The sequence below is a fragment of the Carlito syrichta genome, unplaced genomic scaffold (assembly GCF_000164805.1).
Source record: "Carlito syrichta isolate Samal-C Ts95f unplaced genomic scaffold, Tarsius_syrichta-2.0.1 Scaffold306872, whole genome shotgun sequence".
NCBI lineage: Eukaryota > Metazoa > Chordata > Mammalia > Primates > Tarsiidae > Carlito > Carlito syrichta.
Window position 1 is genome coordinate 20,943 of NW_007250968.1, and position 22,363 is coordinate 43,305.

Consider the following 22,363-nt stretch of genomic DNA (forward strand, 5'->3'; position numbering starts at 1 on the left):
TCCTTCCACCTCAGCCTTCCGAGTAGCCGGAATTACAGGCATGCGCTACCACGCCCAGCTCAGAATTGCTCAGGCAATTCTGCTTCAGTCTGCCAAGTAGTTGCGACTATAGGCGTGCACCACCACACTTGGCTAATCTTTTTTTTTTTATTGTAGAAATGAGGTCTTGCCAAGTTGCCCATGCAGGTCTCAAACCCCAAGATCAGGCAATCCTCTCACCTCAGCCTCCCAAAGTGCTGGGGTCACAGCTCCAGCGAATTTATTTTTATTTTTGTAGACTTAAGGTCTTGCCAAGGTGCCCAGGTTGGTCTTGAACTCCTGGGCTCAGGCATTTCTCCCAAAGAGCTAGGATTTCAGGGGTGAGCCACCACGCCCAGTTGGTTTTCTCTATTTTATTTTTATTTATTTTATTTTTGAGTTGGAGTCTTACTCTGTTGCCCAGGCTGGAGTGCAGTGGCATGCTTACAGCCACTGCGGCCTCCACCTGCTGGGCTCAGGTGATCTTTCCGACTCAGCCTTCCAAGCAGCTGGAACTACAGTCACGTGGCACCACGCCTGGCTAATTTTTAAATTTATTGTAGAGATGAGGTCTCACCAAGTTGCCTTAGGCTGGTCTCAAACCCGTGGGTTCAGGCAATACTCTCACCTCCCAAAGTTCCGGGATTATAGGCGTCAGCCACCATCCCCGGCCGGTTTTCTCTACTTAAGATAGTGCTCTTCACATCCTGGTAGCTAGATGTTTGTGACCTCTGTGCTAGCCCTCAGGATTTCTAGAAGCAGAAAATACAAGCCAAGGATATGCCTGTCTTTGAGGCTTTCCATGCGGCTGCCTCCCACAGGGCCACATCACCTGCTGTCCCTCTGCCCACCTCACCAGCCCTGCCCTGTGCTCCCTTTCTAATCAAGGGCTAAGGGACAGGATGGAAGGTGTCCCAGAGAGAACACGAAGTCTGGAGCCAGCCAGTCTGGAGGCCTCGGGCCCCATCTACCCCCTCCCTGTGAACTCTGCAGTGTCACTTCTCTGGGCCTTGGCTTCCTTTTCAGCGAATGGGAAAACGAACAGCACCTACCCCAGTAACCCGTGAATGCTGAACTAGATAAAAAGAAAAGCATCTGTGAATGTGGATTCTAAGATTCCTGCATTTGGAGCCGAGGAAGCAGAATGCACAAAGACCTCCTAGTGGGAGAAAATGGGGGCATTCACCAAGGGATGAAAAGGAGGAGGCTGGTGCCCAGCAGGGCATGGTGAGGAGGCGGTCTCATCTGATGAAAGGGGGAGCCGCTGGAGGGTTAAGGCACAGGGATGTAGGGGGAGGGGTGATTCGACTAGACCTGGAATCCGAGGGCTGGAGGGAAGTGGGGGGCAGGAACTACAAGGTGTCTGGCCTCGTAGGCACAAAAGGAGGGTGGCATCCCTTGGAACACTAGAGCAGGACCAGAAATGAGGTCTTGTCTTCTAGATATAAAAGATGCCAAGTGGGCAGACGGTACATTGGTTTGGTCGAGGAGATGTAACAAACAGCACTAAGGCAAGACAGGAGGTGCTAAGGGGTGGGGGGTGGGGTGTCAATGCAAAGGCTGGGGTGTCCAGAGATGGGAGAGGTCACTTCCAGTGGGGTGAGGGCAATCAGAGAAGGCTGCGTGTTGGAGGGGTAACAGGGGCCATGAATGAGGGGGCTGGAGTCAGGTATTCAGAACAAGAGATGAGAATTTGAGGGGAAGGCCCTGGACAAAGACAGAGAAGGGCCTGGTCACCGGTCAGGGTCTCAAGCCTGGGCCCCCAGCCCCTCTGCTCCCCGACTAAGGACTCACGAGAAGCTGCTTTTTCTGCACATGCTCCTCCATCTTCAGCTTCAAGCTCTCCTTCCGCTGCTGTCTGGGCAGCTTCTCCACCTCGTTCTTCACCTGCTCCGAGACAGCAGACAGCGGCAGGGTCAGGGCATGTCCTCATGCTGCCTGGGCCTCCACCCCACTCTCCACAGAGCCCCTCTGACCAGGCAGCACCCACAGGCCTCCCCCTATCTGCCACCTTGCTCTAGCGCCTGGACTCCCCCAGAGTGGATGGGTGCTATTTGGGGCTACTTAGTATCCAGGCCCTCAGCTTCCTTCAGGGTGGTGTTTCTCAGTCATTAAAAAAATGTACACTGTGCTGGGTGCAGCAGCTCACACCTATAATCTCAGCACTTTGGGAGGTCAAGGCAGGAGGACTGCTTGAGGCCAGAAGTTCAAGACCAGACTGGGCAACAGAGCGAGACCTCATCTCTACAAAAAAATTTAAAAATTAGCCGGATATGGTGGCACACGCCTGTAAGTCCCAGTTACTCAGGAGGCTGAGGCAGGAGGATCGCTTAAACCCAAAAAGTCAAGGCTGCAGTGGCTATGATCATGTCACTACACTCCAGCTTGGGCAACAGAGCCAGACCCTATCTCTTTTTTTTTTTTGAGTTGGAGTCTCACTCTGTTGCCCAGGCTGGAGGGCAGTGGCACACTCCCAGCCACCGCAGCCTCGACCTGCTGGGCTCCGGCAATCCTTCCGCCTCAGCCTTCCAAGTAGCTGGAACTACAGGCGTGCACTACCACGTCTGGCCAATTTTTTGATTTATTGTAGAGATGAGGTCTCGCCAAGTTGCCCAGGCGGGTCTCGAACCCGCGGACTCAGGCAATCCACTCACCTCGGCCTCCCAAAGCACGGGATTACAGGCTGAGCCACCACGCCCGGCTGACCCTATCTCTTAAAAAAAAAAATACTGCAAACTAAGAAACAAGCTGAACATTGGTAGTAGATATTTGTAAAATGTATACCTGACAAAACACTAGTATATAGACTATAAAAAGAACTGTTAAAATTCAGTAATAAGAAAACAAATCACCCAGCTAAATAAATGCGCAAAAGATTGGAACAGATACTCCAACAACAACAACAATATATATAGAGTATCTTTTCCTGTGCTTATATATAGAGAGAGCATACAGTCACAGGAAAAGATACTCAGTAGTATCAGTCATTAGTGAAAGACAAACTTAAAGCCAAAATGAGGTATCACTTCACATCTACCAGATGGCTAAACTAAAATAAGACCTGACATGGTGGATCACACCTGAAATTTCTAGCACTTTGGGAAGCCAAGGCGGGAAGATTGTTTGAGTCCAGGAGTTTGTGACCAATCTAGGCAACATGTAAGACTCTGTCAGGCCGGGTGCAGTAGCTCAAGCCTGTAATCCCAGCACTTTGGGAGGTGGAAGCAAGAGGGTTGCCTGAGCCCAGGGGTTTGAGACCAGTTCTGGGCAAGTTGGCGAGACCTCATCTCTACAATAAATCAAAAAAATCAGCCAGGCGTGGTGGAGTGTGCCTGTAGTTCCAGCTACTTGGAAGGTTAAGGCAGAAGGATCACCTGAGCCCAGAAGATCGAGGTTGTGGTGGCTGTGAGCGTGTCACCACACTCCAGCCTGGGTGACAGTAAGACTCTGGTTCAAAAAAAAAGAGACCCTGTCTCTACAAGAATTCCAAAAATAAGCTGGGCGTGGAGGCGTGTGTCTATAGTCCCAGCTGCTTGGGAGGCTGAGGCAGAAGGATCGCCTGAGCCCAAGAGGTTGAAGCTGCGATGAACTGTGATTGTGCCATTATACTCCAGCCTGGGCAACAAAGTGAGACCCCCCCAACTCAAAAAATAAAAATAAATAAAAATTAAGCTTGACAATACCAAGTCTCCCACATTCTCGTGATGTCAGATGATACAGCCCTTTTTGGGGGAGTTTGGCGTCTCTCATAACGTGAAGCACACATTTACCATCTAATCCCAAATCCCACCAGCTACTCTTCATCGTCTCCTCTTTTTTTTTTTTGAGTTGGAGTCTCACTCCATCACCCAGACTGGAGTGCAGTGGCCGCTCCCGGCCACTGCAGGCTCAACCTGCTGGGCTCCGGCGATCCTTCCCCCTCAGCCTTCCAAGTAGGTGGAACTACAGGCGTGTGTTACCAGGCCCGGCTAATTTTTTGATTTATTGTAGACATGAGGTCTTGCCAAGTTGCCCAGGCGGGTCTCGAACCCGCAGGCTCAGGCAATCCACTCACCTCAGCCTCCAAAGCACTGGGATTACAGGCTGAGCCACCGAGCCCAGCTCATTGTCTCCTCTTCTAATTCTTGAGCTTCCTCCCCCACCCCGATCTTAGATTTGTAATCTGAATCCTGCTCCCATATTCTGTGGCTTTAATGGGCTTGGATCAGGATTTCTCAACTTCAGCACCATTGACGCTGGGGGAGACCCTTTGTTGTGCTGTCCCGTGTGTTACAGAATTTTGGCAGCATCCGGGTCCTCTCCCCCTGCTCCAGTGGTGACAAGTGAAAATGTTTCCAGATGTTGCCAAGTGGCCCCTGGGGAACAAAACAGCCCCAGGTTGAGAATCACCATTTTAGAAACCCTGATAAAATACCTTCAAGATCTCATCAGTGTCACTTTGTGTCCACATTGAGGGCTGCCTTGGACACGGTACACACCCTCGGACCTCGGTGCCTGCCGAAATGCCTTTCAACAGCACCATCTGTGCATCACACAATTTAAAGACCTCTTGAGCTCAGTACTGCTTTTACAAACTTGATGATTTGGTTTTCCAGGACAGAAGATTAGAAACAGCAGTTTAGAAAAGGATTTCTGCTAAAGGCACTGAAACATGATGAAATCTTATGCCACTGACAGTGGGGGGAGAGGCAAGAGAACAATAAAAGAAGAGTCACATGGGGCTACTTGGCAGAGGGGACAGGACTCACATATGTCGGTAACTCCTGAGGGCACTAATGTACCAGCATCGTTCTCCTGCTGAGTTCTGTAGGGCAGGGAGCAGGGGAATGGCATTCTTCTAGATGTCAGAGAGCCTGAGTCCCAGCCCAGCTGCGTGTCTGCCCAATACAGGGGCTGGTGAACAACAGGCACTCTAAAATACATGTTTAATTCATCGAGTCATGAAACCCCAACAAACAGCTCCGGACAACAAAAGCAAATGCCAGCAATACTGTGCCTGGCCCTTCTGCGAAAGACATAAAGACAGCAGCTCTCTGTCAGAGACATGAGCTGCAGAATTGGAGCAGGCACGTTTGCCTACACGGGACACAATCTTACTAAATGGTGAGTGTCGTGTCCTCCACAAAAAGCCAAAAAAGCAAGATGTTAAGCTTTTCCTTTCCATGAAAACTTGCTGAGGAAAACCATCCAGAGAAAAGAATTAAAAAAAAACGAAGTGCCAGCCTGGGTAACATAGCGAGATCTCATCTCTACAAAAAATTAGCCGGGTGTGGTGCTATACACCTGCAGCCCCAGCTACTTGGGAGGCTGAGGCAGGAGGATCACCTGAGCTCAGAAGGGTGGGGCTGTGGTAAGCTGTGATTGTGCCGCTGCACTCCAGCAGAGTGAGACCCCCAACTCAAAAAACAAAAACAAAACTGAGTGTGAGCAGAATCCCAAGTATCATATCCCACACACGGCCTTGGAGTTCAAGGGCAAGCTTGACACCCTTACTGGGATCCTGCTAAGGAGGTGGCTTCTCCTACCCTGCCCCTAACCTAGGCCTCTCCTCTGGAGTCTCTCTTTCCTCTTATGATTCCTTCACTCACACACACACACACACACACACACACACACACACACACACACGGTTTGGATTATATGACAGGCGGCACAGAGCCAAGGAGGGAACAGGCATCTGCTGAGCACTAATTCTGGGGCAGACACTGGGTCTAACACTCATTCAATGCTCAAAACACCTGTGTGAGGAATAGATGTTAACAGCAATGACTAAAACAGCGATCTTCCTCCTGCGACCCTTGGCCCTACGTGACCTGGCCTCTGAACCCATCTGTTTCATCTCCCCTTCCCTTCCTAAGCTTCCACCACACTGACTGTTTTCCAGTTCTTTCTCCTACCTCAGGGCCTTTGCACAAGCTGCCCCACCCTCCTGGAAGGTTCTCACATCTGACAGCATCCTTCTGGTCTCAGCTTACATGTCATACACCAAGAGGCCTTCCAGACCACTCTAAAGACAGTCTCCCTGGATCACTAGTTAACCAGACTGTTTGCTTTTGTGGCATGATGGCAACTGTTTTATTTATTTGACAGTGTACTTGCTTTTTGTTTGTCTGACTTCCCTGGAGGACAGTCCCCTGAGGATAGACTTCCCTGGAGACAGTCCCTTGAGGATAGAGAGCCTATCTGTTTCATTTGTTGCAGTATCTCAGGCACCCAGCACAGTCCACACCATGTGCAGCCCCAGCAAAGCAGCTACTGAATGGCTCACGTTGACAGAAAGCAGCTGGAACTGACAGAAAGCAGCTGGAACTCTGGGAAATGGCTTGTCCAAAGCCTAACAGATCATTGATGACAGTGGCTACACTACAAACAGACTTTCTGTGAAGATGAAACAGCGTTCTACCAGGAGAAGATGCCACCTAGGACTTACATAGCTAGAGAGGAGAAGTCAGTGCCTGGCTTCAAAGCTTCAAAGGACAGGGTGACTCTCTGGTGAGGGACTAATGCAACTGTGACTTTACACTGAAGCCAATGCTGATATGCCATTCCCCAAATCTTAGGGCCCTAAAGAATGATGCCACACCCACTCTGCCTGTGTCCTAGCAACGGACCAACAAAACCTGGATGACAGCACATCTGTTTACAGCATGGCTCACTGAACATCAGTGTGACTTGCTTTACTGAGATGCTTTTGGAAGCAACCCAGCAACGTCTCCGAGGCACACCTGTGCCCGAGGTGCCGGCTTCCCTGTCTCACACCAGTCTTGGCCCTGCTCAATCGGCCACTGGCCCTGACTCCCACAGGCAGCCACCCGAGGCCCCCCACAGGCCACAGTGATGTCTGCGAGCTGAGCTCCTAGGGCCCGTCAGGTCCGTGGTCCACCCTGGGGGGCTGCTTATCCGCCGCCCTCAGCTAGAGACAGGGAGCAGCCTGGACTGGTGTTCCCACCCTGGGGGCTGCCAGCATGCTTGTCCCCTTCCTACCACATGAGTAAGCGTCTACGAAAGAACATCCTGGTGTCACTGCTCTGTCTTGAGGCCCAGGTGCCCTTCTCCAGAGCCGACCAAGACGTCTCAGGACCACCCACCTCCTGCCACTACCCTTTCCTTCCCGACTGGGGGAGGAGAAGGAAGAGAAGGTTGAGTGTGGACAATGTGTGGTATCTGCTGACCCAGCACCCCCATCTGGTGGCAGCATCTCAGAGTCCCTGGGCCCCCATCCCTTCCCTCCTCCCTGCTCTCTTTCAGCCGAGGTGCCAAGCTGGAAGGACGCCAAGGTTGCTGCCTGAGGCCTCATGGCGAGGGCCAGCCTGTGAGCCACGCCAGCGCACAGGACTGCGGGCCATGGAAGGCAGGAAGCCGCTCCTCATGGGCAGCTTGAGTACACGGGCCAGGCGCACCTGGTGGAGCATTCAGGTGGGGTGTGCCCTGCGTTGACAATGGGAGGCTGAGCTACACTTCCATCCCTGCAACCAGGAAGGTCCTAGCGCTCCCAGACGCCCCACGGCCCCAGCAAAGTCACCTCTTTCTTCATCAGCTTGAGCTGCTCCTGGAACCTGGCATACTCCCGCTCCTGCTCCAGGCGGATCCGCTTGGCCTCCTCCCGGCGCCGCACAGCATGGTCCTGCTCCATCCTCTCCACTTGCTGCTTCTGCTGACGCTCCAGGTTCTCCAGCTCCACATCGAAGAACTTCTTCTTGGCCTGGAAGGATACATTTGGAGAGATTCAGCAGAGTCGCTTCATACCTAGACGGGAGATGGGGCGTGGAAGGGGAAGCACTCGGGGCTTGTGCTAGGACCTGGGTGTGAATCCCAGCTCTACCACCTCTCTGCTGTGTCACCAGGGACAAGTCACTTAGTCTCTTCTAATCTGCAAAAGGGAGACCAGACCGTTGACCTTGCAGGGTTGTTGCATGGAGCTCAGCAAAGGTTATCTCCCCTCCTGAGATCCTCCTGTGTGACCTTCATGCATATCTGTGTTTACAAGTCACTGCCTTATGAGATTGCGAGAGCACAGGAACTGGTAATTGCTGTGAATTACTCTCCACTGCCCAATCATCCCTACTTGGCCACTTCCACTTAAAGAAGACAGGGTCTGGCTGGGTGCAGTGGCTCATGCCTATAATCCCAGCATTTGGGGAGGCCGAGGTGAGAGGATTGCCTGAACCCACAGGTTCGAGACCAGCCCGGGCAACTTGGCGAGACCTTGTCTCTACAGTAAATCAAAACATTAGCTAGATGTGGTGGTGCATGCCTGTAGTTCCAGATACTTGGAAGGCTGAAGTGGAGCCCAGCACGTCGAGGCTGGGGTGGCCGTGAGTGTACTGCTGTACTCCAGCCTGGGTAATAGAGTGAGACGCCAACTAAAAAAAAGGAAGACAGGGCCCCAGCTTTTCTCACACTCACATTGATTTCTTGCTCAAAGCGTTTGTGCATTTGCTCCAGCTGCAACTCATGCTTGTTGCTCAGCTGGGTCTGGTTCCGATGCTCTTCCTTCTGGAGCAGTCGAAGCTCTCGGAGTTCCTGGCGCCTAGAAAGTTCGAGGAGGCAAACATTTCACGGTGAGAAAGTGGCCTCAGAGATTACAACACTCATAGCCTGGAACATGGGGCAAAAGCACACAAGTCCTGGCAGAGAAGAGTGAAGCTCCAGCTTCATGTGACATTTCTCAGGCACTGCACCCAGCCAGAATTTGGTATTTTAAATAAAGGTTTTTCTATGTAATTAAATATTTTCTAAAACTTGATTTTTGGATGACTGTATACAATTCTATCATATGGATATATTTTAATGTATTTAATTAGGTGTATATTATAGACATTTTTTCCTAATCTACTATTATAAATAACATTGTTATGAACATTCTTATTTAATAGTGTTGTGCATCTATAAATATTTCTTTAAAATTACTATCTAGCTGGGCTCAGTGGCTCAGCCTGTAATCCCACGCCTTTGGGAGGCCGAGGTGAGTGGACTGCCTAAGCCCGCGGGTTCGAGACCCGCCTGGGCAACTTGGCGAGACCTCATCTCTACAATAAATCAAAATGAGCTGGGCGTGGTAGTACGCGCCTGTAGTTCCAGCTACTTGGAAGGCTGAGGCAGAAGGATCGCCGGAGCCCAGCAGGTCGAGGCTGCGGTGGCCGGGAGCGGCCACTGCACTCCAGTCTGGGCGACAGAGTGAGACTCCAACTCAAAACAAAACAAAACAAAAATTAATATCTAGAAGTGAAACTACCATGTCAAAAGACATAAATTAACATCTGTAATCCCAGCACTTTGGGAGGCGGAGATGAGAGGACTGCCTGAGCCCAGGGGTTCGAGACTAGCCTGGGCAACTTGGCGAGACCTCATCTCTACAATAAAAATAAAGAAACTAGCCGGGCTCGGTGGCTCAGCCTGCAATCGCGCACCTTGGGAGGCTGAGGTGAGTGAATTGCCTGAGCCTGTGGGTTTGACACCTGCCTGGGCAACTTTGTGAGACCTCATCTCTACAATAAATCAAAAAACTAGCCAGGTATGGTAGTGCGTGCCTGTAGTTCCAGCTACTCGGAAGGCTGAGGCGGAAGGATCGCTGGGGCCCAGCAGGTTTAGGCTGCGGTGGCCGGGAGCGGCCACTGCACTCCAATCTGGGCGACAGAGTGAGACTCCAACTCAAAAAAAAAAAGAAAGAAAAAAACTAGCCAGGTGTGGTGGCGTGTGCCCATAGTTCAGGCTACTTAGAAGGCTGCGGCGGAAGGATCACCCGAGCCCAGTAGGTTGGGGCTGTGGTGGCCATGAGTGTGCCACTGCACTCCAGCCAGGGCGATAGAGACTCCAACTCGAAAATCATAAATAAAAATAACAAATACTGTGTGACCAGATATGGAATGATCTCTGAGTAAAAAAAAGTAAGATGCTGAAGCATGGCTCTCTTATGCTGTTCTATCATCTGGTGAAGCAAAAGATGGCAAAGTGTGTCTATGCACGTGTGTGGACATGTTCTTTACATCCCTGTTTAAACACTGAGTATTCTGGAAGGACGACACCATAAAGTATTAGCACAGGGAAGGGAATGGGATTTCTGGTAGAAAAGAAGAAAGAGAGGAAGAAAGAATTTTCACTGTTTATTTTCTTACTTTTTTGAATTTTGAACCATGATGTTACAAAGGTCGAGTATCCTTGACCCAAAATGGTTGGGACCAGAAGTGTTTTAGGTTTCATATTACTTTGGATTTTGGAATACTGGCAATTTCAGTATGCTTAATCCAAAAATGCAAAATCTGAAATGCTCCAATGAGCCTCTCCTTTTGAGCATCATCTTGGTGTTCAAAAAGTTGCAGATTTAAATGTTAAAAAAAAAAAAAGAGTTGCAGATTTTGAGGCATTTCGTATTTTGGATTTGGGATGCTCAACCTGTATTATTTATCTTAAAAATACAATAAAAAAATTTAACACTTCATCAATAAGAATACCTGAACTGAAACGAGGTGAAGTGGGGACCAAAGTGAGTTCCAAACTTAACCTGTACAATGACCATTTGTATACCTAACCCTGAGTGGTACCCCAAATCTTTTTTCTTTTTTTAAATTTTGAGTTGGAGTCTCACTTTGTCACCCAGGCTGGAGTGCAGTGTCACACTCACACCACCATAGCCTCGACCTGCTGGGCTCATACAATCCTTCTGCCTCAGCCTTCCAAGTAACTGGAACTACAGGTGCACACTACCATGTCCAGTTAATTTTTTAAAAACTGTCTTTATTGTAGAGATGAGGTCTCTCCAAGTTGCCCAGGCTGGTCTCAAACCCCTGGGCTTAAGCAACCCTCTCTCCTTGGCCTTCCAAAGTGCTGGGATTACAGGCTTGAGCCACCACGCCCAGTAGTACCCCACACCTTTAAAATAAAAAAATTATAATAATAATTTTTTAAAAATTTGACCTGAGCCACACAATGTGCCTTAATCTGATAATATGTCTATTGTTATTGTATGTGTGTGCTCACAGAGAAAATACTGGTGAAATAAACCCCAAAGTGTCAAGTGTATTTCTTCCTGGGTAAGTACATTAAAAATTGATATGGGGCTGGGCTCGGTGGCTCAGCCTGTAATCCCAGCGCTTTGGGAGGCTGAGGTGAGTGGACTGCCTGAGCCCGTGGGTTCGAGACCCGCCTGGGCAACTTGGCGAGACCTCATCTCTACAATAAATCAAAAAACTAGCCGGGCTTGGTAGCGCGTGCCTGTAGTTCCAGCTACTTGGAAGGCTGAGGTGGAAGGATTGCCGGAGCCCAGCATGTTGAGGCTGCGGTGGCCGGGAGCGTGCCACTGCACTCCAGTCTGGGCGACAGAGCGAGACTCCAACTCAAAAAAAATAAAAAATAAAAATAAAGGCAAAACCCTTTAAAAAAAAATTGATATGGGCCGGGTTTGGTAGCTCAGCCTGTAATCCCAGTACTTTGGGAGGCTGAGGCAAGTGGATTGCCTGAACCTGCGGGTTCGAGACCAGGCCAGGCAACTTGGCGAAACCTTGTCTCTACAATCAAAAATTAGCCAGTGTGGTAGCATGCACCTGCAGTTCCGGCTACTTGGAAGGCTGAGGCAGAAGGACTGCCAGAGGCCAGCAAGTTGATGCTGGGGTGGTGGTGAGCGTGCCACTGCACTCCAGCCTGGGCGATGGAGTTGAGACTCCAGCTCAAAAAAAAAAATAAGAATGATTCATATAATCAGAAAAAAGATTAAAAAATTAAAATGCTACAGAAAGAACTGAGGGCCGGGCACAGTGGCTCATACCTTTAATCTCAGCACTTTGGGAGGTCAAGGAAGGAAGACTGCTTGAGCCTGGGAGTTCAAGACCAGCTTAGTCAACCAAAGCAAGACCTCATCTCCACACACACACAAAAAAATTATCCCGGTGTGGTGGCACACACCTCTAGTCCCAGTTACTCAGAATGCTGAGACAGAAGGATCACCTGAGTCCAGGAAGTCAAGGCTGCAGTGAGCCTTGATTATGCTGCTGCATTCTAGCCTGGATGACAGAGTGAGACCCAGACTCAAAAAAAGGCCTTGGGCCTTCTGACTGTGAATTAAAGCCTCCCTGGTGGCCTCTGGGGACTAGGTCCCTAGGCCCACACCCTAGTCTAGTCTAGCATTCCCCCTCTGCACCATGGTGATTCCCACTGAACCACACCCCAACCCTAGCAGTCTTCCTCATGGCTCAGAGGGGCCACAACTGCTCACAGAACTGCTGCCCACAGTGGTACAAGGAGGAGCCAGTGGTGTAGTGTGGCTGAGCATATTCTCTAGGGTCAGAGGGACCTGTCTGAATCTTAGCTATGTTTGCTTTCCAGCTGGGTATCCTCTCTTCCCTCCTCTGTAAAATGAGGCAAATAATCACCTCTCGGGGTTTTTTGAGGGATAAGTGAGATGACACAGGTAAGGCAATGGCACATGACAAACACTCTGTAAGTGCCAAATGCTCGAATTATAATGAGGAAGAAGCAATGGCTACCCACGTGTCTGGGAAAAGTCAGAGACACATTTTTTTTTTTGCCCTTAGACAAGGGTCAAAGACTTTATTAATAGATGTCAATTGGATTTTCAGATGGTAGCAGTCATTAAGGTCTGGTGATGAGTGTGGTTTTAGAAAATAAGGAAGAGGGAGGGCATGGTGGTTCATGCCTATAAACCCAGCACTTTGGGAGGCTGAGGTGAGAGGATTACCTGAGCCCACGGGTTGCAGACCAGCCTGGGCAACTTGGCGAGACCTCATCTCTACAATAAACCAAAAAATTAGACAGGCATGGTGGTGTGTGCCTGTAGTTTCAACTACTTGAAAGGCTGAGGCAGAAGGATTGCCTGAACCCAAGAGGTCGAGGTTGTGGTGGCCGTGAGCATGCCACTGCACTCCAGCCTGGGTGACAGAGTGAGACTCGATTAAAAAAAAAAAAGAAAAAGAAAGAAAATATGTAAGAGGACAGGTGTAGGGCAGGCAGACTAAGAGACTGAGGTCATCACCAGCTCAGCCCTGCAGAGGTACTTCCTATAGTCACATAAGAAAGCTTCTGTCTGAGTGTGTTTTCTGGAAAGAGGAAGGAAGGAGGTGATTTTCTGGAGAGTGTTAACAAAGAAAAAGAAATCCTGACTCAAGAGAAACCAAGGTTTAGAGAACAACCAGCAAAAAACCAAGATACACAGAAAGCAGGCAGGCAGCCAGGCTCTGGCATCACCTCCTAATGCCTGAGGGCTCACGAAGGAGGAGGCAGAGATGGGTGAGAGCTTAGGAAGGAAGGACAAAGTGGTTTTAGGGAAAACAGCAGGAACTCTGTCCAGAGCCTCCTCAGTCAGGGAGAGTAATCAGGTTCAGTCGCATAGGATCCAGGTATGACCAGGTCACTCCATACTCCCAGTCTGGCGGCCTGGCCTGGCTTACAGGATGCTCAGACCACGGAGGACCCACAGTGCTGGTCTTTCCAGAGCACGCCCTCTGTACCTCCTTGGTCGCACTCTGTGAGTCTAGGCAGCACACTACTTCTCTGCTTAGGAGGAGGCAGGGACCTGGTGCCAGGGCCAGAGGGTTTGCTTCTCAGTGGGGTGTGGCAAATCTGGAACTTCAACTCGAAAAACCTCAACTGCCCCGAGGAGAGGTGATGAAAACTCAGCCCTCCAGGCTGAAAACTGAAGAGTCTGGGGCACCTCCCAGGCTCTGAGACTCCGAGGCTCCCTGACAGCTAAGCCCCTACCCCACCAGCAGCTCCCAGGAAGCCACTCAGTCCTCGAAGCCTGAGGGAATTCTCACTCAGAGCTGGCTAGAATCTTCACCCTACCTGCCCAACCCAAAGAGGGACCGTGAAGGTGGGGCCAAGCAACTAAAAGTGCAAGGATGGGTCCTGGCAAACAGCCCTGTCTCTCCTTCCATCCAGCCGAGTCTACAAGGGACATTGAATCTAACCACATTTTCCTTCCTCCCGGCCACTGCCCCAGGCTGCACCTCACACCTGGCCATCCTGGACAGGGCCTCCCTGTTCCCCATACCAGGCCCTTAAGCCGTACGGTCACTCCTCAGGGCCCCAGCCATTGCAATTCCCTCTGTGCTCCCCCAGCTCCGCATGTGGCCAGACCTCCACCCTGCAGGCTCAGCTCTCCATCATACCACCCATTACCTGTTACTTCCTTTACACGTTTGCCACAGCCAGGGATGACCATGTGTACTGTGTGCTGGTCTACCAGCTATAAGTCCTATAGGGGCAACAACCTCCTATCTATCTGGGTCACCATCCTGTCCTCCCTCTGGTGGATTGACGGACACATGGGTAGATGAATGGTTAGGTGGATGAGTGGGGAGATGAATGGGCGGGTGGATGGGTGGGCAGATGGGGGAGGGGTGAGTAGGCGGATGGGTGGATGGGTGGATGGGTGGATGGATGAATGGGAGGGTGGATAGGTGACTGGGTGGATAACAGGACAGGCAGATAGATGAGTAGGGGATGAATGCATGGGTGGATAAATGGATGGAAGGTGAGTGGGTAGATGGACGGGAGGATGGGGATTGGATAAATGGGTAAATAGATTACACAGGTAGCCAGGCCTGGTGGCTCATGCCTGAAATCCCAGCACTCTGGGAGGCAGAGGCGAGAGGACTGCCTGAGCCCAGGGGTTCAAGACCAGTTGGGCAACTTGGCAAGACCTAGTCTCTACAATAAGTCAAAAAATTAGCCAGGTGTGGTGGCACGTGTCTATAGTATCAGTTACTTGGAAGGCTGCAGTAGAAGGATCGCCTGAGCCCAGCAGGTTGAGGCTGTAGTAGCCATGAGTGTGCCACCGTACTCCAGCCTGAGCAACAGAGTGAGAGACTCCGGCTCAAAAACAAAACAAAACAAAACAAGATTATATAGGTAGACAAATGGGTAGGTGGGTTGATGGATGGGTAAATAAGTGAAAGGAGGGGGTGAATGAGTGACTGGGTGGATAAATGGGTGAACAGATTATATAGGTAGACAGATGAGTAGGTGGGTCAATGGTGGGTGATTAAATGAATGTAAGTGTAGATGAATTGATGGGTGGCTGGGTGGGGATGGGTAGATGAACAGGTGGATGGGTGGGGAATGATGGGTGGATAAGTGGAATGAATGGGTAGATGGACAACAGATGGGTGGTTAGGTGGATGAATGGGCATGCAGGATCTCAGAAAACCAGTTGCTACTTGTCTTCTTGACACCCCCACTCAGCTGTAGACAGAGAGCATCTCACCAAAGGGACAATGCCCAGGCCTCTTACCATACCCAGGCCTGTGCCCATCATAGGTGCCCTTTGCAGGCTTACCTGAGAAATCTCATCTCCTCATCCTTCTTCTCGTCCTCGCTGATGATCTTGGAGGTGGTTATGCTCACCTCCACGCCATCCACCACGAATCTGCGTGTCCGCTTGAGGGTTTTATTGTGCAGCCTCGAGTCCTGGCCAGGGAAGAACATCAGGCAAAGCTCAGCGAAGGATCTGTGGCTGGACAGGGGGTGATACCTCTTTCCCCACCCAGGGAGGGCATGGCCACCCCTCATCCCTCTTGCTGCAACTTCTTAGCCTGGGAGCCCAAGTGTCTCAGCTCATCCCATGCCTTTCCCCGATCTCGGCCTTCAGACGCTGCCCAAGGCCTCCCCCAGCTGGCTCCCAGCACTCCACACAGGATGGGTGGCACAAAGGGCTGGGCGTGGTGGCTCATGCCTGTAATTCCAGGACTTTGAGAGGCCAAGGCAAGAGGATTGCTTGATCCCAGAAGTTCTAGCCCAGTCTGGGCAACATGGCAAGACCTCGCCTCTACAAATTAAAAAAAAAAAAAATCAGCCAGATGTGGTGATGTACACCTGTACTCCCAGCTACTTTGGAGGCTGAGGCAGAGGAACGTGTGAGCCCAGAAGATTGAGGCTGCAGTAGCCATGATTGTGCCACGGCACTCCAGCCCGGGTGACAGAGGAGATTCTGACTCAGAAAAAAAAAAAGGACTGGGTTCTCATCCTTACCCTATCCCTCCTGGCTCTGTTACTCTGGACCAGTCTCTTGTTCTGTCTGAGCCTTAACTGAGGATAACACGACCTGCCTCCCAGGGTGGTCATGAGGATTCAGTGAGAGAATTCATGGGAGGCACAAAGCAGTGCCCGAGCACAGCATTTGTTCCGGTGTGGAACTAATTTTCGATAGTTATCACTGCAGACCACATGTAACCCCTTGGCCACAGGGCCAAGATGCCACACACACAGAGCCCTGAAAACCACGGGTCATTCTCCTAACTGATGTGGCAGGTAATACTGATCTGACCTGAACCCTGCTGGCAGCCCCACCTGCCAGGAGCCGCTGGGGGATTATTCGTAACCTGTTTTTTTTTGGAGTCTTACTCTGTCACCCAGACAGGAGTGCAGTGGCCGCTCCCGGCCACCACAGCCTCGACCTGCTGGGCTCCGGCAATCCTTCCGCCTCAGCCTTCCAAGTAGCTGGAACTTCAGGCACGCGCTACCACACCTGGCTAATTTTTTTGATTTATTGTAGAGATGAGGTCTCGCCAAGTTGCCCAGGCGGGTCTCGAACCCGCGGGCTCAGGCAATCCACTCACATCAGCCTCCCAAAGCGTGGGATTACAGGTTGAGCCACCGAGTCCGGCTTGTAACCTGTATCTTTAACTGAATAATTGCGGTTCACATGTGATGGCCCACAGAGTGCTGTCCAGGCTCGTGGGGTATTATGGGATTGGAACACATGGACCTCTTTGGAAAGTCAAGGCTGATCCAGACGAGGGCCTGGGGGCCTGCACTGGGGTCCTCATGGCTCTCCCCCTCTGCCCTGTACCTCAGGCCTCTTAGCTGAATTTGAAGGCTCTTCCTGACTCAGCTCAGTCCTGCCTTCCGCATGGCACCCTAGGGACCCCCCAGCCCCTGGGAGAGGTGTGAGGGGCCGGGATGGCTCTGGGCAGCAGGCATCGAAGCCCTAAAAGTTGGGCTATGCCCCACCCCTGCTGATCGAGACCTGCAGACAGCCCTTGTCCCCCAGGGCTGAGTTCCTCTCTCCCACCAAAACCCCTCACCCAGGGGCTCTGGACAGCATTGGCATAGACCCACCACGCCCAACTCTCATCTCTCTAGTGTCCAGCTCACACACAGTGGATTCAAATCAAGATACACCAGACCAGCAGTGAGAAGCAGCGGCTGGCAGGGGTAAGAGAGAGGGGAGAAAGAAAGTCCCTGGCCACAGTCTTCCCACAGAACTGCTCCAGGCTTCGGGGCCTCTGTTCCTGAAGGGACAGACCCCTAGTCATGACACTGACATGGCTGGTGGACTCTGACTCACGGCAGCCCCTGGGAATGTTCTCTACCCTTGAGAAGAGGCGGAGGGTCCTACTCTCAGTGGGTCTGCTTAAAACAATAACCAGGTTGAGCATGGTGGCTCATGCCTATAATCCCAATGCTTTGGAAGGCTGTGGTGGGAGGATTGCTTGAGCCCAGGAATTTAAGACCAGCCTGGGCAACGTGAGACCTCATCTCTGGAAAAAGAAAAGCCAGGTAGCACACACCTGTAGTCCCAGCTACTCAGGAGGCTGAGGCAGAAGGACCGCCTGACCCCAGGAGGTGGAGACTGTGGTGAGCAGTGATTATGCCACAGCATGCCAGTCTGGGCAACAGAGGGAGATCCTGACTCAAAATAAAGAAATGAATAATAAGACAAAGTCTCCCTTTTTTTTGTCCCACGTAGTGTCTTTTTAGTAAGAGAAGGGACAGGGCGCCTGCCCCAAGGACGATGACAGTTATACGGAAAAGCTGCTGCCTACACTGGTCCTGGAGACCTGATGTAATCGTTCTTTCTTTCGGGTCCCAAAGCCAATGCCAGGGCCAGCTGCTGCTGCTTCTCTTCTTCCCTCTTTTTCCTTTAGCTCATATCTTCTGTGTGTTTTTCATCAAGAAAATGTGGGAAGGAAAAAACAAAAAGAGACAGTACCTGCCCTAAAATCAGACTTGGTCAGATGTCCAACAGCAAACTGAATAACACCCTGGAGGTAAGGGGCAGGCAGGAAAAAGAGGTAGCTCTTCCGGCCACCAAGGGGAAGTCTGTAGCTGCCCTGGGAATGCTCAGAGCTCCCAGCTGGGGTCTGACCATTGCCTCGCTCCGCCCTGCTGAGCCCTGGGCCAGCTCCTGACCTCCCTGAGCTTCCACCCGTTCAAGTGTGAACTGAGAAGGTGAAGAAACCTAAGTTCTTTCTTTTTTTTGAGTTGGAGTCTCACTCTGTGGCCCAGACTGGAGTGCAGTGGCAGGCTCACAGCCACCGCAGCTGGGCTCAGGCGTTCCTTCTGCCTCAGCCTTTTGAGTAGCTGGGACTACAGGCACACACCACCACACCCGGCTAATTTTTTGATTTATTGTAAAGACGAGGCCTTGCCAAGTTGCCTGGGCTGGTCTCGAACCCCTGGACTCACGCAATCCTCCCACTTCCACCTCCGCCTCCCAGAGTGCTGGGATTATAGGTGTGAGCAACTGTACCCGGCTTCTGGGTTCTTTTTTATAGCACTCTGCACAGTGCTTGCACTCACGCCAAGCCCTCATGCCTGGTGGCGACTGTCATTCAGCCCCAGAAAGGCGCCCTCCCCTGAGCCAGGGATGACAGCTTTGAGCCCACTTCCTTTCACTGAAGCTACCAGTCATCATGGGCTGACGCCCAAGTGAGAGAACTTTTGCTTCTAGAGTTTTCTCTCCCAAATTTTACCTTTTGCCAAACTTTGAAATTTAAACTCAAACCAACTGTGTGTTGTTCCCAAGTCCCATACCGAACCTAGATATTCTGGAGATTTAACTGTGAATCAAACTAATAGCTCCTTAAGGGAAGGGTGATCTCCATGAACCACTTTAAATGCAAGACAGCCCCTACATGCTTTCGAAGCCAACATGGAGCCACAAGACACCTGCTATATCTCTGCAACAAACCTGTGGGGAGAGACAGCATTACCTTGATAGACAGAGAACCCGTCTCTCTGTTCAGGGACAGGTCGGCAGACAGGGAGGTGCTGTAGTCCATGCTCTCAGAGGTGGAGACGCTGCCACAGTCCGAGTCCCTCTGAGAAGGGTTTGGAGATGCCTGGGCAGGAGGCTCCAGGCTGCCGTTGGCCAGCTTCTCACCACCCAAGGTCTCCAGGGCACTGCTGTTGGGCCGGCTCTGACTTGTCTTTTGGGACCTGTTGACTGCTGGACTGAGGTCCACACCCTGGTCAGGGACTTGCTTCTCCTCGGAGACCTGAATCCTGGCATCCATTGACATGGGTCGGGACTTCCGGAGGGGTCCGGGCACCACTAGGCCATTCTCATTTCCAGGGACCATGTCTAGGGAGCTGGGGGGCTGGAGGGATCTGGCTTCAGAGGGCTGGCTGCAGGGCCCATTCACACTGTCCCGAGGCTGGCTGGGCGCTGGCAGAGTGGGAGATGATTCCTTCAGAAGCTTGTCGGCATTGAGGCTAGGCTGACTGACCTCCGAAGAGTCCTGAGTGTGGTTCCCCATGGGCTTTGGAGGAAAAAGCGGGGGGTGGGGGGGTGGGATGCTGTTATATTTCCAGTGCAAGAGTGAGAGACACAGGGGGTTAAAAAGTCAGACACACACACAAAGAGAATGGGCCAGGGCCGGAGAGTAGAACAGATGTCACTCTAAGCCCCACAGTCCTCATCACTTCCTACTACATAACCAATAACCAAACTGCTACTTATTTTGAGGAATAGGAATCTCCTGACTCTCTCTAATCACAAGCTGCATTTAAAAGCTGTTATTCCTCCTAGGAAGCCCATGTGGTCAGCTGGACAGCTCATGTCGCATATGAAGGGGCCAGCAGCGACTCTGCACCAACCAATTGTGACAATATAGGAAGGTGGCCACCCTATGGTCAGGTCTTCCAATTTTTCAAGTTGGAATTTCACATTTAAAAAAAAAAATCTAGATTTTTACATGACATCCCTTGACTTTTAAACAGCAACTAACTCAATTAAAAAAAAAAATCATATAAAAGCCCAACCAGACCTTGCCGAGGGGCTTCATTCAGCCTTGCGGCCACTGAGCTTTAAACTTTGCTTTTCAGAATTTTTGTGGGGTGGAAAGTACTGGAAAGGCTGCTGTGGTGAAACAGAACATCATTTCTGTGGATGACATCCATGTTCGGCTTAACGAGTAAAGTGAGTGCCCCCGTAGCCGGCCACCTTCCAGCAGGAGGGGACATTGCCACATCCCACAGGGCTATGCCTACCCCTTCCTTCCTAACAGCACTCTCCTCCCTCCCCTTGACACAGTCACTGTCCTACAATTGTCTGTAAATTTGAGATAATGGAATCACACAACCAGCCTTCATCTGGGTCCCACCAGCCACTGGTGTGTGGCCTTGGATACATCAGCTAGTGCAAGCAACTCCAGCCTACCTTTTATCCAGTGCCCAGAGTGATGACTCAAAAATTCGGGCTTAAGTCTATCACCTCCACATCAACACCCAGCCCCTGACTGAAACCCTCCATGGCTCCCACTGCCCTCAGAATGACCAGCCTCTTGCCTGTAGAGAATGAGGCCAGGTGTGGCCACTTTCTGCCTCCTCCTGGAGCCAGGCCCAAACAGAGGTTCTTAGACCTCTGTGTTTCCATTCCTCAGCAGGGGCTCCAGGAATGGCCGGGGTAACTGTGCTGTTCTACCCGCCCGGCTGTCCCTGGGATTTTTCTTCTTCCTCCCTGCAAAGTTTGCATCAGCCTCAAGCTCCTACCAGGACTGAATTCAGCTTGAGAAAGCCACCATATCGTCCACAGCACAAGGACGTGGCCTGCTCCATCCCCTGACGGACAAGCCCCGCCCCTGCCTCACTGGACAGCCAGTCTCCCCCAGAAGAGGCCTCTCCAGGCAGTGAGAGCAGGGATTGGACAGAATCCAGCCCACAGACATATTTCCTTGGTCAGATGGATCTCACAAATTTAAATTTGCTTTAATTTCGATTCAAACCCAGCAAGTGCTGAAGCTGCAAATGGGCTCCAAACGTGCCCAGACGCAGGTTCCCGGGGAGATGGGGTCCAGGAAGGCTGGAGCCCCAGAGACCAGATAGAGCCTCCCCTGCTCACTTCAAGGTGCACTAAAACCCACCCCATGTAGGTGAGCAACAACAGGAACAAAGGTGGCAAGCAAGGGGTCAGTTACCAGCTTTTAAAGATAGGGAGATTCCATGTGAGAGCCTAGATCTCACAGGACATGGCCAACATCCCCTGCCGCCTCGCCCTGGCCCAGGTGCCTCTTACGTACCCAGCAGCGTGGGCATCCGTAACCCCTGAGCCGGGAGACGCAGAATGGAATGCTGCCTGAGCCCAGGGCCCTCCCACCCCACCGGGGCCTGCTGGGATTCTGCCTGCCCCCAGCCCTACTCTTCTGGCCTTACAGAGGCAGCGTCCACGGTGTCCTCCTCGTCCCCCTCGTCCCGGCCATCTTCAATCTCCTCCATCACCTCGGCCTTGGCCTCGGCCACTAGCTCCCGCAGAGCCTTGTTACTGGTGATGCTGCTGACAAAGGGGTGCTGAGGGGACAAGATACATCTGGATTAGAACCGCTCTGGGGTCAGGGTGGGCTGGAAGAGGCCAGGGGAGCTGTCCCCCCAGGGCAGAGAGGGCTAGCCTCATTCCCGAACTTGAACTTAGTGAGGGAGACCCAGAGGCAGCTCAGCTCTGTGTGGGGTCGAAAGAGAGCAAACCCCAGCTCTGCTGCTCACTGACTGTGTGACCCTGAACATGTCACTTAACCTCTCTGGGCTGCAGGATCCACATCGCTGAAGTGGAGACAATAACACTGAACCCACAGGGAGGCCATGAGGATTAAACAGGATAATGCACGTAAAAATGCTTAGCTCAAAGCAGGGGCTCAAGTCATGTTTGGGAGGTTTATTTGTTTATTATCCCTTTTAAAAGGTTTTACTATACAGCTTTATAAAATACAATACATATGTATTTTATTGAGAAATAACTTTTTAAAATTTACTTATTGTTTTAAAGACAGGGTCTTGCTCTGTTGCCCAGGCTAGAATACAGTGGCATGATCATAGCTCACTGCAGCCTTGAACGCCTGGGCTCAAACAATCCTCCCACCTCAGCCTCCCTAGTCACTGGAACTACAGGTGTACCCCTGGCCAATTTTAAAAAATTTTTTGGTAGAGTCAGGGGTTTCACTATGTTGCCCAGGCTGGTCTTGATCTCTTGGCCTCATGTGACCTTCCTGCCTTGGCCTCCCAAAGCACTGGGATCACAGGTATGAGTCACTGCACCCTGCCAGGAATAACTTTCTTTCTTTTTTTTTTGGAGTTGGAGTCTCACTGTGTTGCCCATGCTGGAGTACAGTGGCACACT

General features: G+C 51.3%; 1 protein-coding gene across 1 annotated transcript in view; it reads right to left on the bottom strand.

The window, feature by feature from the left end:
* Positions 1–22,363, bottom strand: part of LOC103265835 (serine/threonine-protein kinase 10) — a gene marked incomplete at its 3' end in the record, with an annotated part of 113,034 nt that overhangs the window by 13,764 nt on the left and 76,907 nt on the right. Inside the window, exons 11-16 of the mRNA XM_021715229.1 lie at positions 21,406–21,540; positions 18,966–19,514; positions 15,308–15,438; positions 8,425–8,548; positions 7,541–7,720; positions 1,813–1,905 (exon numbers count right to left, since the gene is read on the bottom strand). Coding sequence (XP_021570904.1) covers positions 1,813–1,905; positions 7,541–7,720; positions 8,425–8,548; positions 15,308–15,438; positions 18,966–19,514; positions 21,406–21,540 — 1,212 coding nt within the window. The remainder of the gene's footprint in view (positions 1–1,812; positions 1,906–7,540; positions 7,721–8,424; positions 8,549–15,307; positions 15,439–18,965; positions 19,515–21,405; positions 21,541–22,363) is intronic.